General features: G+C 44.2%; 1 protein-coding gene across 1 annotated transcript in view; it reads left to right on the forward strand.

Annotated features, from left to right (window-relative positions):
• T265_11924 (hypothetical protein) overlaps positions 1-17,330 on the forward strand; it is a gene marked incomplete at both ends in the record, with an annotated part of 44,935 nt that overhangs the window by 23,958 nt on the left and 3,647 nt on the right. Inside the window, 4 exons of the mRNA XM_009178749.1 lie at positions 7,974-8,193; positions 9,131-9,307; positions 11,089-11,271; positions 16,090-16,308. Coding sequence (XP_009177013.1) covers positions 7,974-8,193; positions 9,131-9,307; positions 11,089-11,271; positions 16,090-16,308 — 799 coding nt within the window. The remainder of the gene's footprint in view (positions 1-7,973; positions 8,194-9,130; positions 9,308-11,088; positions 11,272-16,089; positions 16,309-17,330) is intronic.

The following is a 17,330-nucleotide window of genomic DNA, read 5'->3' on the forward strand; positions in this document are numbered from 1 at the left end:
TCATCATCATCAACCACCCCACCACCGACCACATAAGATCAGTGATCGACACTAGCACTACGCCACCGTATCCATATATTTGACCCTCCCAAGACAGTTAGACATCGGTCACCACCACCACCGACCACATAAGATCAGTGATCAACACTAACACTACGCCACCGTATCCATATATTTGACCCTCCCAAGACAGCTCTTCTAGACACCGGTTTCTGGAACTGGTAGTGAAAAATGATATTTCACTGGCATCTGCTGGCATTTTCAAAATCTTAACAAAGTTCAGCATACCCTTTAGTATTCTGATAGCACAATAGCATACTTCCAGAGCAAATAGCCATGATTTCTTAAAACTCCGTGCGGATGACCTCCTTACACTCATTCACGATGTTACTTTACAACTATAAAGTTTTTTGGATCCGTTATTGAAGGTACATTGCCTCACACCTGAAGAAACTAGTCCATGGGACTTCGTTTTGACCGAGTAACAGACCCACTAGGAGTAATCCATTGATTTTCGAATTTTTGTCTCTGATATGCGCACAGTTGTTGGCTAGTGTTCCACCATGTTGTAACCGAACAACAGTGGTTGGAGTCAGCTGTACCTGCCTGGTGTTGTAGACGGTGCTTGCATATTAGAGCCACCAGGAATATCAACTGGGCACCAACAGCAATACTTACCGGTCACGTTATCCGGGAATAAAAAAGTATCATTAACTCCGGATGCAGAATTCATGTTCTAACAATCAGCTTATACCAGTGTTCAACGTGAGAAGGCATGTTATTGCTTGCATCGGACCAGAAACCCGATTGTGCAAATCTTCTTATTCTGTTGTAACGATCAACTAGGTGGGAAATGCGTTCTTGTGATCCGAGGAACAGCGCGACAATTGGTGTTACTAATACAGGTTAATAAAACTTCAGATTCATCGTTTCTGAATGACATTCTACTGCATACATTTTGGGTACACAGCTGTACACAAAGTTATACTGAACTAAAGCATAGCCTCATTGCTATTATAACCGCGCTGCCCCTATCATATCACTCTTCGTATGCGGTCAACCTAACCAGGTAGAATTGGCCCACCTTGGTTGCTTGACACTGTCGTAATTACCTCCCACGTCTCCAGTGTCATGAGTTCCTAACACGGTTACGGCTGCATCTGGTCTTTCTTGCGATACCCACAGACACAACGATTTTGTCACATGTGTCTCGAACTCCGCCCGATGATTGCGATGGCCGAAACCGTCGTGCATTCTCCTGGTTTCCCACATCGGCACGCAGCCGTGGAGCGATCCAGACTCGATACCGATGGGAGTGATTTGAACAGGCCTTATCACGGTGGGCTTGATGTGGCTGGTTGACTCAAGAGAACGTGGGTGGAGCGATACGTTTCGAACTCACGCACGGAAGACGTTTGCCACCGCTGTATCAACCAGAGTCCGGGTGCTTTGGAGGCAGGCATGGTACGGAAATCGACCACTGTGCCCCGATATTTTTTTCAGAACGGCAATGATTTTCATGGTTATCCGTACGTCCAGCTGGAATACAGCACTAGGTGCTGGAATGCAACTAGGCCATGAGCCATGGAAAATGCGTTGAGCTGTTGCGCCTATGTGGACTATGTAGGCTGACTCCATAAAAGGTTGAAGTGTTGTGTGGGTAAAAAAATTCATCATCGTTATTATCAGCTGTAAGAGGCGCGTACTTGTTGTACAGTGGCTGTACCTGCCAGAGTTTCGTCCACCGATGAGTTGGGGAGGTGGGGAGGTAGCTACTGACTGAAGGCGGGAGTTGATAGGATGTGCGTAATCACAGGACTGTTAAGTGGGGGAAGGCAATAGCGTAGATGCACGAGCGCCATTGAGGGCGCGACTAAGCCATGTCTGACAATGTCTCTAACTGTTGATGTGGCCCGTCTCGGGGTTCCCATCCAGGAAGATGGCGATGACCAGCTGCATTTGATCGGCTGTCGTACTTTGCTGCCAAGTTATTTTTTGACCTAACCTGGCTCGCTTCCATCCTTCACAAGGTTGTGGGAAACGAACCCTACTAGGAAGTCAGTCGACTGGCGTACGGAGCACGTGGCTAAGCCAGAACAACCCGTGAAGAGTGGTTAGTTCATCTATCGTGGGTGGTTTATTTCTTCCGTAAACTATTTGACGAACTTCAGAATTGGTAATTCGGTGTTCCCACCAGATTCGGGCAATGCTCCAAAGACATCGATGGTCAAACACTGAAAGTTTTTTACATCCTCGACGCTCAGCGGCCAGGTTTCTGATCCATATAGTAATATGGAGCGCATCGCAGCACTGTAAACTCGACCCTTGACGGATAAGCTGATGTCACGCCTACGTAATAAGTGGTGCAAGTTCACAAAGGCTGTTCCAGCCTTCCCAATCCGGATGAAAATATCATCTTTCGCGAGACCACCTGGACTGATACGGCTGCCCAGTTAGGCAAACTTGTCTGCTGTCTCAAGCGACTCAGCCACAAGCATGAGGCTAGGGTTCGACCCTACCCAGTCTTGCAGTAGCACTTTACACTTTGCAGGCGTAAAGTGCATGTCAAACCGTGAGGCAGATTAATTTAGATTAATTTAAGTTGTTTGCATTCCTACAGCACCAGATCCATGCAGAGCTATGTCGTCTCAATATTCCCGTAGACCTTCACACTTCCGCCGGAGTTGGCGTACAGTGCCTTAAGAAGGGTCAAGCATTTATGCTTCACAGACACTGCAATAGTGCCTGGCGGTCTACAGATCGAGTAACACAGCCATTTTTTTGCTGCTGAAAGCAGTGTTGCTATTCCATAATTTGTCGGAGAGTGAAGATATGATTGATACAACCTCTTGCAGGACGGAACTCAGCTTTGTTCACACCCTGTGTTCAGTCAATCGTCATAGGACAGGACCACAGAGGACTTTTGATGCCAATGCCACCAGGCTGATGCCACGGTGGTTTTCACAAAGCGTCCGCGTACCGTTTTTGGAGATGGGAATTACTGTTGGCATGTCCCATTCTGAAGGCACTTCACTCCATATCGCACCAATTAGTCTTGTTAGATGGGCCGCCAGGGTTATTCCATCTTCTTTTGAGAGGGCTGAATAGAGACCATCCAGTCCTGGTGCCTTCTTATTTTCAAGTGCGAATATTTCGTACCTTATTTCTTCTTCCGACGAGTGATCAAGGTTTGCATTCCATTCACCCGTATGCAATATCTCCACAGACTCCGTTGCAGCAGGCCAGCTAGACTGTTCTTCAAAGTGTTCAGCCCATCTTTCCAGTCGACGTTTTTTGCGAGTAAATTAATGAGCCGTCATTCTCGCTTATCACTTCACCAACCGTTGTTTTCCTAGGGCCAGTCCAATCTATCAGTTGGCATAGGAAACGACTGTTTCCCGAAGCAAAAGCCTTCTCCATCTTCCGAACTTTCGACGTCCACCAGAGCTCTCGGTCTTTCCTTAGGCTCTTCACTATTTGGCGCTTGAGGCGTTTGAGGTCGGCAGGCTCTAAAATGATGCAGTCATGGACGTCAACCACAGAGTAGCAATCATAATGAAAGCGTGATGCAAAAAGAGAAAAAATACCATGAACTCATAATGGGGCCTGCCAGAGTCAAGTGTAGTTCACTTCAGTATTTCAAACACTGTCTAAGTATTTGAATGCAGGGTCACTGCGTTTGTCGCACCCAGTTATTTGATATACCTGCTCGGGTTTATAAAGCTGACTGTCATTTGACCAATTTTTGAAACTTGAGAGTGAAATCCAATCCTATTGAAAAGGTAAACCAATTACTTGAATACTCCAAGGTGTTCTGTAGGACACATTCGTTTAGTTTCATTCTGACCTGAAGAACAAGCACGAGGTGATATCAGCCGCCCTGCTCCGATGACGGGTACTATGAAGTCTAGAACACGACCACCCGTCATTAGCATCGGAGACAGCAACGTTAGTGTTGATCTCTGTGTTTCACCGTTGTACAACCGCAGTTTATCTGATTATATCCAAAGCCACTGACCCCAAATATGTTGATTAAGGAATCACAACGGACGCAGGCCGTTATTCTCTAAAGAGAGAATAAGAAACTGTTTGTGGTAGTCACACTCTTCAAAATAGCTGAACGTAAAGCACTTTGAAATGGAACCTTACTTATCTTTAGTAACTACCTCTAGGGATGGGACGCTTTCCAATTCATGAACACTAGACCCATCAAATGAAATGTGATGAGGAATCAGTCACAGTGAATCTTGAACCAACAGAATGAAAAAAAAGACCCTGATACCGATCCAGTCCTTTTGTCAGAAACCATGGGATACAGTTGTTGTCATACAGAAGATAATTCTTCAAGTGACTCGAGAATCGCTTTTGTGTGCATCAGTGAGCATCACGAATCCAAAAAGGATTTCAGTCTAAATTGATGCGGTTATCTTTGTCATGAGCTTTGCCCAGGTTTTCAGTTTTGATTTGGCCGCAAATCTTTTTCCTGCAGATCTCAGTTCTAGAAAGACAACCCTTCATTTTTCTGAGACAAGCTCTTGCCTTAGAGTGCTTTGTATTTCACAAAGTGTATGTGAACCAGTTTCTTCGGCCATGCTGACCAACAAAACCCTGTGCTGCACCGTTTAGAATAACTCCATTTGGAAAACGCTGTCAGTCCAGCAGAATATAATCTCATCATTATTCACTCATTTCAAGTCAGTTTATACACTTCCACACTTCGGTTGTAGCTTCTTCGCCAGCAGAACCTTCCATGTCCTGTCTCGTGATTACCGCGTTGTCTACTGTCCAGTTTTCTGGACACTGTCATGCATGGTACACGCTCCATCTCTCAGTGAGACACAGGCAGTATTCACCTGCGCTGTGTTTGGTGGATAAAACATTACGGAGCATACCAACTGAGGCATCGAAATCTCAGTGAGACACAGGCAGTATTCACCTACACTGTGTTTGGCGGATAAAACATTACGGAGCATACCAGCTGAGGCTGTCACCTGACGGAAAGCTGCTACTAGGTTCATATGTAAATCGAGGAGTTGCTATGGCTTTCAGTGCTTGCAAGCACTAAAGTTTGTTACTGGGTTGCTCAATTCACATAGTCATGATGAGAAATGTATTTCAAATTCTGTAACTGGTCAACAAGTGTGCGGCTTCGAACTTTTTAATAGTGAAACCATCAGACATTACCGCACAACTAACATTGTACAGACGTGCATAAAGTCACCAGATTGTGGGGGTACAGCCAAACAGACTGCCGAATAAAATGGATTTGAAGTGTCTCCGAGGTAAACTATATACGTTTCTATGATTGACTTAATTTGATTGATGCAGTAGATCTCATGTAGATAGAAGTCAAGATGGGCCCCTTAAATTGTGGTTCAAGTTAATATGTGTAGTTTGAGTGCGGCTTCATTCGCGCCTGGCTCATGTCAATGCGGTTAACTGACCCTTGCGGAACAGGTAGTCACATCCGGGCTGTCCGGTGACATGGAGTGTTTAAGCACACAGAAAAAATGTTAGCCGCTCTCCGTTGCAGCAGTGTAGGCGTTCAAAGTAGATAGTCGGCAGTGTGACAGATACATCTTTTTGAGGCAGGCTGGTACTTTGAGGAGAAGCTTCCTCACTCTTGGCCTTCATTGTCTCGAGATTCAAGGCGCTGCCTTGCGGCCTACCTTCAATCAGCATGACATAAACGCGCCCCTTGTGTTTTACACTCGGGATTTTACCTCTTCCATCCGTTCGCACACCTCAGTTACCTCAGGCACCTGCGGTGCAGACTTGGGTAGAGCGGCTATCCCATGTGAGTTGGATGCGGTGGGAGTCGAGTGATGCTCTGTTGCCGCTCAAGGTGCTCGTCCAAGGTTGAGAACGCATCATAGTCAGCTGACTCACTGGACCGTAGCGGAATGGAATGATAAGGTAGTGAAACTAAGCAGAACACTTGTGAGTATTTCATTCTGTAAAAGGAGCTAATCTATGCTGAAAAGCCGGAAGCACAGTGACAAAATTCCGAGCTCCCCTCACACTACTAACAGAACGCTTGTGAATTACGCCGGGAAACAGAATTGTCTGACCGTCAGCTTGTCGAGTTGACGCAACTTTCGCTGATGTTAACTTGCGCTCCTGTTCACTCCGACTAGAAGGATGGTATATTTTGACAATGGCATTTGTTTATGACGCTTTTAGGCGCCTCAGACGCTAGGCTTACAGGTTCAGCATTACAAATCGAGTCCTCTCACGGAAAGGAAGGTTGGTTAGTAATATCGGCTAATCACGAGCATGGAAACTAATCAAGAGGGGAAACTGAAACTTTTCAGGTTCTGACGCTTATCGGGAGGCAGAGGCGGTGAATTCCATCGGTACTTTGCATGAGCGCTTTTTCCATGAGCTAGTCTATCCCCGTACGCTTTACAAATGCTTCGGGATCCATCGGTTCTACTTTTCGAAGTCGGCAGATTCAAAACTGTGCCTTCTTCATGTTGAGCCTGGTGATCCAGCCGTCTCATCAGATGTGGGTTACCACAGACCTGTTAAAAAACCTCCCAGTGATGCTAACCGCAGAATTTCAAAACAAGGAGAAATATATTACCACTCTCCAAGCAGATCTAAACAACGCATTAGCCAATGCATTTGCTTGTCATGTCTAATATTGTAGACATCAGGTTCACTAGCGGCTCAAGACTTTCATATCGGTTTATCCGCTTTCATCGCTGTTTGTGCACGAAATGCAGTGGACCTTATACAACCACATGGCACTTTGACAACTCCACTATGATGAACTGCAATTCGTTGAGTAGGTGTTTGTATATGGAGTGAAAAGAAAACCTGTTAGTAGGATTTCCCTAATCTTTCCTGCCATTTTTAAGGATCTGCTGGGCAAACTTCATAAGCCTCATTGGTTCCAGAGGTTTTTGATGGTAGTTTTACTTTCCGGCGGAAATACACAAGAATAAAGCTAGGGTGTTGCCACTGATCACCGATTTTCCACAGTTTGCTTTCTAGCTAAGGCAAAACAATTATGATTTATTGCGTAGAGCTTCTAATGTGTCCTCAAAAACAAATAGTTTCATCTTCCTAGGTTTTCTACTTGAATGTCTTTTAGAAAGAAATGAAACTGGTTATCCTAGGGGTATTTTCTGCCGGGCTTTATAGTGCTAACAGAGATAAAGAGATAACACCATGCAATATCTTGTCTTGGCAAGTTTTATTTGAAATTTCGCATTTTACAAAATTTTGTCATACTACGGGAAAAAAGTAATCCGGAGCTAGTCACTCATAGTGCGTGGTAGCAGAGTGGAAGATATAACAGACGGATAAAACCCTTCCTGTAGATCATGCGAATACAGTCTAATGGTTTGATTGCGTTGTTCATGCTAGACTCTACATTTTAAGGAAATGTCAAAAACATCGGTATTTCTTTCATACTCATCTTGCCAACAGGAAAATCCGACAAACAGCACGAACATACGGAGATGATGTTTTCCATGGTGATGTGTCTGGCTTGTGGCCTATCTTACGACAGCTTTCTAGATTGCTGTACAATTCTGTGATCAAATCCGTTATCCTAAACAAGGTAATCAGCACACTCATCCTCGATGGAATTGAAAAAGCCTTCACGTTGACCGCTATGAGGTCGTCCGCGGGGATAGATGACTAACCTGACTTCTCATCCGCAGTCAGTAGATTGCCTGATCCAGCTGACAGTCAGTTGGACAAAGGATCATCTCTAAAATCAAACCATCCAGTGGATGTGTGATGTGGCCTGAAGCGATTAGTCCAAGAGTCGGGTGTTCGACCATTTGTGGCCAACTGATGAATTCCAGTAAAGATGAAACTCATCATATGTGGGATCCAACCACATACGTATTGCCATATTTAACTCCAAATCAATGATACACCTATCGTAATGATATTCAACGAGGGTAATATTTTCCTCAATTAAGTACTGAAAAAAACTTATTTCAATTTCTTTCCAGGATGAATTTAAAGGCAAAAAACTGTTTCTTGGTTGAAAAAGAGGGCTTGAATGGCATTGACAGTAAAGAACTGGGTATTTCACGCTTGAATGTCCTACCACGAATAACTCATTGCGCGCCCGCCCCTGTCGAACGCCACCTACGTAGCCCTCCATACTCCTACGAACACCGCATTTGTCCGCTGGGTTACAGACTGAAAGTTGACAAGCCAAGCAGACAAGTGAGTTACAGGTCGTTTAAGTAGTGAAAACATAGCCAACTTAGTTAACCATGCCGCAAACTAGAGTATTTAAATCCTGTCGTCACACTTTCCACTTGCATCAAGATTCAGTGTGTGACAAATACTCTCATTTGAAAACGAATTTGGTTTTGACGCAGGCTCAAGTGAATCCAGCCGCATCTCTCGTTAATGATGTGAAGAATTCAGAAAACTTCTGGGTAGTGCGTTACATTCGGAGTTCATATTTATCATCTGCTGTTAGCCTAGGTCGTTTAATGTGGTTTACTCGCGATATCCAAGACGGAAGGCTTTCAAAATTGGTAGAAGTTGGTCTGGAAACGACACTTGTCAGCCACGTTTTTCTGGCCTGTAGCAAAGACCATGTCATATTTCCTTACTGCATAGTCAGCTCGAGCCGTACCAGTTATTCAATGTCATTTCTCTGAGCACAATGAGAGACAGGAAAGCAGGTTGCAGATACAGTGAAATAAAGGTTCCTTCGAGGTTTTTTATCAGTGTTTAATTTTTAACACAACTCCTCCCCAACACTAGCGTTCCTAAAATATTTATGAGAGGATTATTACTCCAGTTAACTTCTGTGCAAAGCTGGGTTTCCGTACTTGTACAGAATCTCGTTTTACAGGAGTATTTAGATTTATATTTAGGTAGGTAACTGAAACCTCTTATTATATCATGCAATTCCTAAATTAGCATTGTTAGGCAAAGCTGGTTAATAAACCGAAAATGATCCTTACGAATGTCAGTGGCGCTTTTGCTAACGAACCTTTTTACAGGCGATAAGCCTAGTTCAGAACATGCACTCTACTGGTTTCTTGTGGAGGGCGCTTTGTCTAATTTGGCAAATTTTGATCCCATAACGAAAATCATAGTTTGATTACGGTCAATCTGCAACACATTCGTCTTCTTATTGTCTCAGCTGATCGCGGATTTACACGACCCCGTTTGTGTACCGTGCGGTGAGAATAGCTACACCGATGAAAAAGAACCTGTTCACGAATGTAATGAATGCCCCTATGATCGACCGTCAACCTATTCTGTAGAACTGGCAACACCTGTGCAGTGCTCCAATGATTTGCTCAACAAAATTCGCGGAGTAAGTTGGTGTTTTCCAAACCCCTACACATCTCACCACAGAGATATTGATCCCTTAATTAGACGGTGAATGTTGGATGGTCGGCGTTTTCCTAGTATACTATCTTAATATCAACCAAGAAGATCATATTAATTAAGTCTTTGACAAAATTCAAAAGCACGGCTACCACTAGGTCTCGATTTGATTTTCATCACTGCTCTTATGATATCCTACTTATCGCTGTTGCAACACATTTAGGTGACGATTCACTAAAATCGAAGACGTTGACTGCAATTCTGTAGCCGATATTGTACAAATTAAATGCATAAACCTCAGACATAGCTGATACGCTGTTTTTTATAATCGGACTAGACTGAGAATTTTCCAAATCCCCAAGATGTGTGGCTTTAGCAGTTGTTGTTTTCTAACCCTTCAGCACTGGCCAATCGTTTGATATACTATACCGCTCCTCATATCATGTGAGCAAAAAGAAGTACTAACATAATTATTCCAATGTTTCTGGCGTAAAAAAATCTGTGAATTTTGGACCGTTATATAAGCCACCGTTGCAGGTTTACAACGGTGGAAAGCTATAAAACAGAGTTGGTTACAAAATATCCTGTCTTTTTACAACTTTTCTCTTATTATTACTGAAGTGATGCTGAAACGAGCGAACAAGATTTATCATTCTCAGTCGATTCTGGTTGAGTGGGTCGAATCAGAAAAATAAATGTTGTTTTGGTGTGGTTAACTCTTCCATTTATATGCCTGTCATTAGATACTGTGTGCAGGTACCACCGTACGCAAGTGACGCTGATCCGTGTGTGGTACCATTTGGCTACTATTGAACTGGCATGAACCCTATAGAATTAGGAGGCTGAGTAAAAATAAGTGTAGATCCAACTGGCTAGCTAAGATGTCAAGTTTATGAACACACTTTGTATTCCGTTGTTTGACATCACTATATGTTGTAGCTAATGAGGAGCTTTTGAAGTCCAAACTGAACTTCCATCACACAAGCAAACTTTATTTACGTTAAGAAGCCAGGAAGCACTATACACTGTTTCATCTTTGTTTAGAATCGTCAGTAGTGCGTGCTTCAGGACAGTTTGAAACCGCCAGATGTTGGCTGATAGCCGTTCGGCTACCGCAAACTAATCAAGTGCGTGACCATTCCGCACGTGGACAGGATACGGCATCATCATTTTTCAATCGTGCAGTTCACTTAACATGATTAGGTTTGAGCTGATTCCTGGAGTGAAGATTTCTAACACTGAAGGCTCGCGTACCTTGTGGGATTTATTTTCTCTGAGCAGACCAGATGCGCACCGCAACAGCGACGAAAGAGCTGTACAGTGCATCCTCTCCCAGACTTTTAATACAGATCACCTTTAATTGGAGAGACAAAGTTCAAATGAAGCTCCCAAATCCCTGCATGTTTAGGTGCATTTGGTCTATTAACATGCCGCATAGCATCTAACTACCTGTAAGATACGTACATATTAACCAACCCGTCGATTTTTTCCGTTCGCTTCGCCTCAGAGGGACCGTTTGACTTTTGATTCAGATCATAGGGGAGTAAGCTGCGTTACATATAAATACAAAAACCAAGCATATTAAATGATTCTAGGTGCACACGCAACAACGAATCAATTTACAGGCATCACTTGTCCCTCCCACGTAATATACTATAAGCTCCTCCAGCTTATACTTGTTGAACAAGCACAATACAACTCTTAGAAACTAAGTATGCAAGTAAGTATCCCAGTTTCAAGAATATTGCAAATTTCTTTTGATCGTAGAAATTTCTACGCGGCGAACTCCTGGAGGACGATCTAAACTCTGGTTTGGGAAAGCAGACGAAGCAAACAAGGGAGACGTGGTGGACTTCTCATTATCCGGACGACGATGTGGACTATCTTGAACATCTCTATCCAAGCGAAGAATACCTAGACGAGCAACGAAAAGCTGTCAGATTCGTTAAGGTTAGTATTCTAGCTGAGCAACATGATGATGACATGTGGGGATGTTCAGCGATGTATGGCTGTATGACATATAGGTTGGATGGGCTTTTAGAAGATCGTTGAAAAACATCGTTAAAAAACAGATGGCATCATCCTTGAGGACCAGTTTTTATAAAGTGACTTTGTTTCTTAACTTTCCACTAAGAACTGCTGTTGGAAACACTGAACGCGACGTCACTGTCTGGGGTCAATGTGGAGGGATTTCATGGAAAAACGCCCGGAGAGTAGGAAAAACATGCCGGAGCGGAGCGGAAAATGCTGTAAAAAACGTGTTGATACAGCAATGAAACTTCACATGGCATGCGTATCACCAACCGTTGGAAGGGATTAGCAGCAAGTTGACGGAACCCACTTTCAATTTTGTCCGACATTACTCTCGAAGGCCAGTACTTGGAGCCAGTCCACCTCCTAAGAATGGAATCACTTCTTGCTACGGACATGTTAACCCCGAAGTGGTATCTTCCTCTTGTCCTCTCTGATTTATTTCCAGTATTTTCATGTAGTATACACTCACAAAGATACAGTGGAAGACACCCAGTTTATCGGGTAACCTCATCCTCGTTTACCCTTTCGTCTCTGTCAAACATTGCTTTCACCATATACAGTGAAGCGTTGGTATCACTAACACCTGGACACTATCATCCATTTGGCTCTTTTATCCCCTTTCTGGCAGTCGTGTATGAACTTTTGACCATAGATTTTGGTAGTCGCCTTTTTTGCTTTTGAAAGACTTTGTGAAACTAAAATACACGGCAAAATGCTCAAGTTTTGGATGTGCAGATGCAGCTGAACAGGGTTTCAACCGACTTCTGGTGTTTCTAGCTTGACCTCTTCACTCAAGGCTGCTAAGGCCTTGTCATCTCAGCCAATGTGTGTCTAATCTACGAAAGTGACTTTTTGCGTGTTTCAGTGGTGCGACAGTACTAACCATGTTGTGACCAAATGACGACAACATAACATGACAAGCATCATTCGGCAATAATAGAGCTACATAAGCCACGAGATGGAAATCAGGAGAGCTAATGATTATTTCTGCCGGTTGATTGGCAGAAGAAGGGTATGGCGATCAACTGTGATCATGGAACCCTGTTACTCTGGAGGTTGCACTTGGATGTACAAAGGTTAGAGAATGGAACTCAAATAAACGCCAAATCCAACGTTGGCTCAAGATACACTGGCCATTCCAGAGATTCAAAACCCTTCCTTCTTCATTGAAGTCCGAATTTGGCTGTCCAAAAGCCCGAGGTTTGCTCTGAATCAAAAGTCTCATGGGGCTGGAATCGTCGCTCGTACAAGAATTCCAATGCTAACCCATGGTTATTTTTACAATGCGAACCTCCCTTCATACTAGGTCGCACCCCGGATCTGACGCTCCTGACGTTACCTCAACTGGCAAGGTGACAAATAAGCAAGCTGAGTCTCCCTTGCTCTCTTCACTGTCTAGAAAGCACTGCACATGGGTTACTGGAGTGTCCGCACTCTGTCTAGTGTAGGAAGCCAGAGCTTCACTATGTGGAGCCTCTTTGGTTAAAAAGTTGACTGTCTTTTGGAGACACAGTTTCATGGTCTCTGTTCGTCGTTCATCAAAATCCCGCAAACGTAATTATCTTGCTAGCCGTATTAGAGTGAGCGAAGTGATAACTCGGATCTGCGAAGTGTGGCTTTTGCTCTCACCAAACTTGCATTACTCCCTTGAGAGCCAGTATCATCAAGGATTGCGGCCGCTTGTCCCAAAGACTCTCGTTATAGTTTTACTGAGCTCCCACTTCACCACAGACGTTAGGACAGGTGCACATCTACAAAGAGCAGTGAACCTTATATGGGACAGTGATATCTTTATGGTGGCTAGCGAGTAGAAAGCAAGGAGTGGAGATTCGTAATGCGATATCTGTCACATCCTCAGAAGTCTGGCATAGAGAAGCGCACCAAAAATTGCTAGTGAGTAATGACTTTTCATACCACTAATCGACTGGTGGTATCTAATCCAGGCTTACTGCAGCTGGGTGGATATATATGCACCTGGCACTCTGTGGCGATCACACTAACTCCCTAAGACTCCTGACGGTAGACTGACGTCTATCGTCTGCTGAAGACTATAATTCCTGTGGAGAACGGACGTCCAGAGTAGTGTGTAAATAAATAAATCAAACCTAAGTTTGAATACAAAACCACAATAAGCCTATTAGTCGTAAAAGAGCACAGCTACACCCCTTTCTTTTTGCAACCTGCATGTTTTCTGAAGCGCTAACCATCTTCTGACCTCTACCTTGAAACAGACGTTCAATGCCACCCAGGTAAAAGACTTTTTTTCCGACGGCCGTGGTGACTTCTATTATCGGAGTGTTTCGAGCTGCTTGCTGGGATAACCAGTTTTTTCAGTTGCTTGTGGTTGCGGGATTTCACAGAATGTAAACTCAGATGACTCTCGTTTGAACACGTCCTCCTGTCCTGGCGCAATCATTCTCGTGAGTCCACACCAGAGGGGAAGAGAGAGAGGGAGACTCGAGTTTCATTCTTATTAGAACTCATCAGCAGTGCATATCCAATATCCGTTTCTGGGTTTGAACTCCGCACATCTGATATGGGAGGCGAGTGTGTTCTCAGGACAGGAGGGCGATTGTTCAAACGAGAGTCATGGGAACATACGTAATCAGTTTTATTGAGTATCCTCATTCCTGAACTTTTATCTCATCGAATTTGATGACAACATCAGAGGAGATCACTGGAGAGGACGAAATGTACTTCCGTAAATTATAGATGCTTTGGTGTGGCTGGGTTTTTACGTTTCACTGAACTATGTTGGTGCTGATGGCAAGCATTAAATGAATTTCAAACTGCCCAATTCTGTCAGCTGACATACGCTGACTGATCGAACTGGTAATCCTTTTACGGTCAGTTAGGCATCCTTCGAGAAACGCAAAATTTGGAGCTCCAGTAACTTATTGTCGTTCTGGTTGATTTGGGATAGCTGCACACGCATGGGCATTATCCGGGGTCCGCCACAGCCTAGCATGTTTGCGCGTTATCTGTCGAGCGTTCACGCTAGTCACAAATTGACTAAATTGATCGAGCTCTATAGTAGTCGGCTCGTCCATAAGTGATTGGTCTTGACCAACAGATCAGTCAAGTTGAACGAATTTCGTCACCATGAATTATACCTGTCAAAGAACATGCACCCTTGGATGTGACACACAGATGCAGTGGACACACACAGAAGTGGCGAGAAATTCGAAGCCCCATTGCCACTGTCCTTGCATTGATGTGGTCGGTTCACCCGTCATTCTTCCATTTACATGATCGGCCACGGAAAATCGTACTTCGTTTTTTCATCGACTGTCCAGTAGTAGTGCTGACCAACAGGATGTGCACCCAACTTCCTTTATTGTTCCTTGATCGACAAACGACTTGATTTGACAAAAGCCACGTCGATTTTGTGGTGCTGAAGCTACTTGACCATAATCAATCTGCGACTTTCGGATCCGTCGTTTTCATCCCAGCCCAAAATTGTTCTAATCTGCCATGTCCTCAGTCGGAGCTAACACATCTTCACTCTTCTACTGTATTCTCTTAATACCTCACTGTTGATATTGAACCTTTGGCTTAATCGTCCAAACTGTGCCCCGTCGTTCATCAAGAAACTTTACCGAAGCAACCGATTAGAGGGTCTATTGTATGTATTCTCTTAATACCTCACTGTTGATATTGATCCTTTGGCTTAGTCACGCAAACTGTGCCCCGTCCTTCATCAACAAACTTTACCGAAGCAAACGACTAAAGGGTCTGATCTACTTAGCATTAAGGGACTGGTCTTGTTAGAGGCCACAAGATACGGGACACAGATGTTTTACTTTTGACCCTACTGAGCATGACAGATGCGTTTGGAACCTCATCAACATCGTTATCTGGATTATTCTGACCCGTCTCTCTCAGGAAGGGTAGTATCCCGGCCACCCAAAATATGGGGCTGCTTTTTGCATGGATAGAACACCTCAATATCTTTATTAACCTGTTGCACCGAACAGTACGATCGTACCCTTCCTCATAGTACAATTGCTCGTAATATGGGGAGTCCCTGATCGTTGTCTCGTTGCTTTCCTTTAGTCTTTCTGTCACGGGGATACCTTGAGAAGCAAGGTTGCAGTCAGTAAAGATAATTACAGCGCTGAAGCCCAAATGAGTAAGCTAACTGGACGGTACTGAAGATTCAGCTAGTGTCATGATTATGGGTGGAAACAGCTTAACTGAGCTTCTGTCTCCCCAGATTTCAGTTTCAGTTAATTCACCGAACCAAGTTACTAAAATTTCTTTTGTTGATAAGTTCTATGTTCTTACTAAACCGTAATAAGACAGCTGTTCCAGTGACGCTACTTTGCCCTGACAGGATGATCAGTTTCATATTCTGACTGTTGCTGCAAAGTAGGATGACCTTTCTATTGTTTATTCTCCGTGGGATCTTAGAGAAGCTGACAATCTTCATCATGGTACTTTTTCTACACTACAAAATGGCACACTGACAACACTAAGAAGCTATGGGAAAGTTATTCGAAAGCTAAATTCAGGGTCAGGCATCGAAAGAATCCAGGGAAGCCAGAGAGTGAGTGACTGGGGCAGAGTAAATGGTGACTAAACTAGCTCACTGCTCTCATCGTTATCATCACTTGTTTCAACCTAAGTGCTAGTGCTTCACTGCTAGGGAGAAATATTTACCGCTAAGATCCCTTTTCTCAACCGACGGATAAGACGGGAGGGCTAAGTTTCTATTGTCTTCTACCCACTCAGTCGTTAACACAGCTGACATTTTCCGAAATGGAGCTCTTCCTCATGCTGGGTATCTCATTGGTCATTGCCGTGATGGGAATCGTCTCTGCTCTGCTCATTCTGGCTGCGCTGACTCCGAAACCACGTTGTCCAGCTCAAGGCTTCTATGGCCCCTATCCAAACCGCTGGGAACGCATCAACCTGATTGTCTACTGTGCTTTTGTGCAGTGGCTGCTCAGAGTGAGTGCATATACCGCCCGGTAATACTTTATTCGCATTTATTTGGATTTATTTCTAACTGGTGCGCAGGTGACCTGTAGCTTGGCTGTGAGGTGGTAGAAGTTCGCAAATAAACGTACCATGTCTGAATTCAAGGCCTTGGATGATAAAATAGTCAGACGCCTATTCGATTGGGATTCCATCCCGTAAGTGAAGTTATTCGGTACTGAAAAACCGAGAGGTATACTTGCCTGAAATCATCGGCCGCACACCACTCTTGGAAGATTCGAGACCATCACCGGAACAAGAACGTTTGCTCACACAACGATTTACTTGAAATTGGACGGAGGTCTCTGTGGCCTTAAGGGCATTATCATTATCATCGACAGCATGACATCAGTGTTCAACACTGATGCTTCACTGCCGTACAGCCATGACTTATTTGAAGGCCTTATTGTAAAGAAAAAAGTAAAGGTGGACGGGGGAGGGACTTAGTGCTAGCTTAACACAATCATTCCGAGGTGCCTACACCTCCAGACATTCACTTAGGCAATCTGGATAGAAACTGACAACAAGAACGACACTAACTCGGTCGGCAGCCATATCTTGTAGTGTCTCCAACCAGGCACAATGAGGATCACGCGGTCCCCATCCTGGAAGGCGAGTAGCACAGACAGCACCCAAGCGTTTCGTGATCTCCTCTCTGTTTACGCCACTCTGAGTTGGGCATGGAAAACAGCACTCTCTTCGGCAAACGATGGTTCGGAATACGTGACACATGTCCCAACCAACGCAGCTTCTGGTGCTGGACACATTCTTCAATGGAAGTATCCGTTGCACAACCGAAATTGCGCTTTCTAACTGCCTCATTACGGATTCGCTGACACCAACTCACACGAACTATGGTTCTGAAACAACGATTGTCGAACCCCTGAAGACGTCTCAGTTCCGCTGTTCGAATAGGCCAAGTCTCACAGCCATACAACAAAACAGCCCGTACTGTAGCTTGATACACACGTCCCTTCAGATTCAGGGATAAACCA

The sequence above is a fragment of the Opisthorchis viverrini genome (assembly GCF_000715545.1).
Source record: "Opisthorchis viverrini unplaced genomic scaffold opera_v5_668, whole genome shotgun sequence".
Classification (NCBI taxonomy): Eukaryota; Metazoa; Platyhelminthes; class Trematoda; order Opisthorchiida; family Opisthorchiidae; genus Opisthorchis; species Opisthorchis viverrini.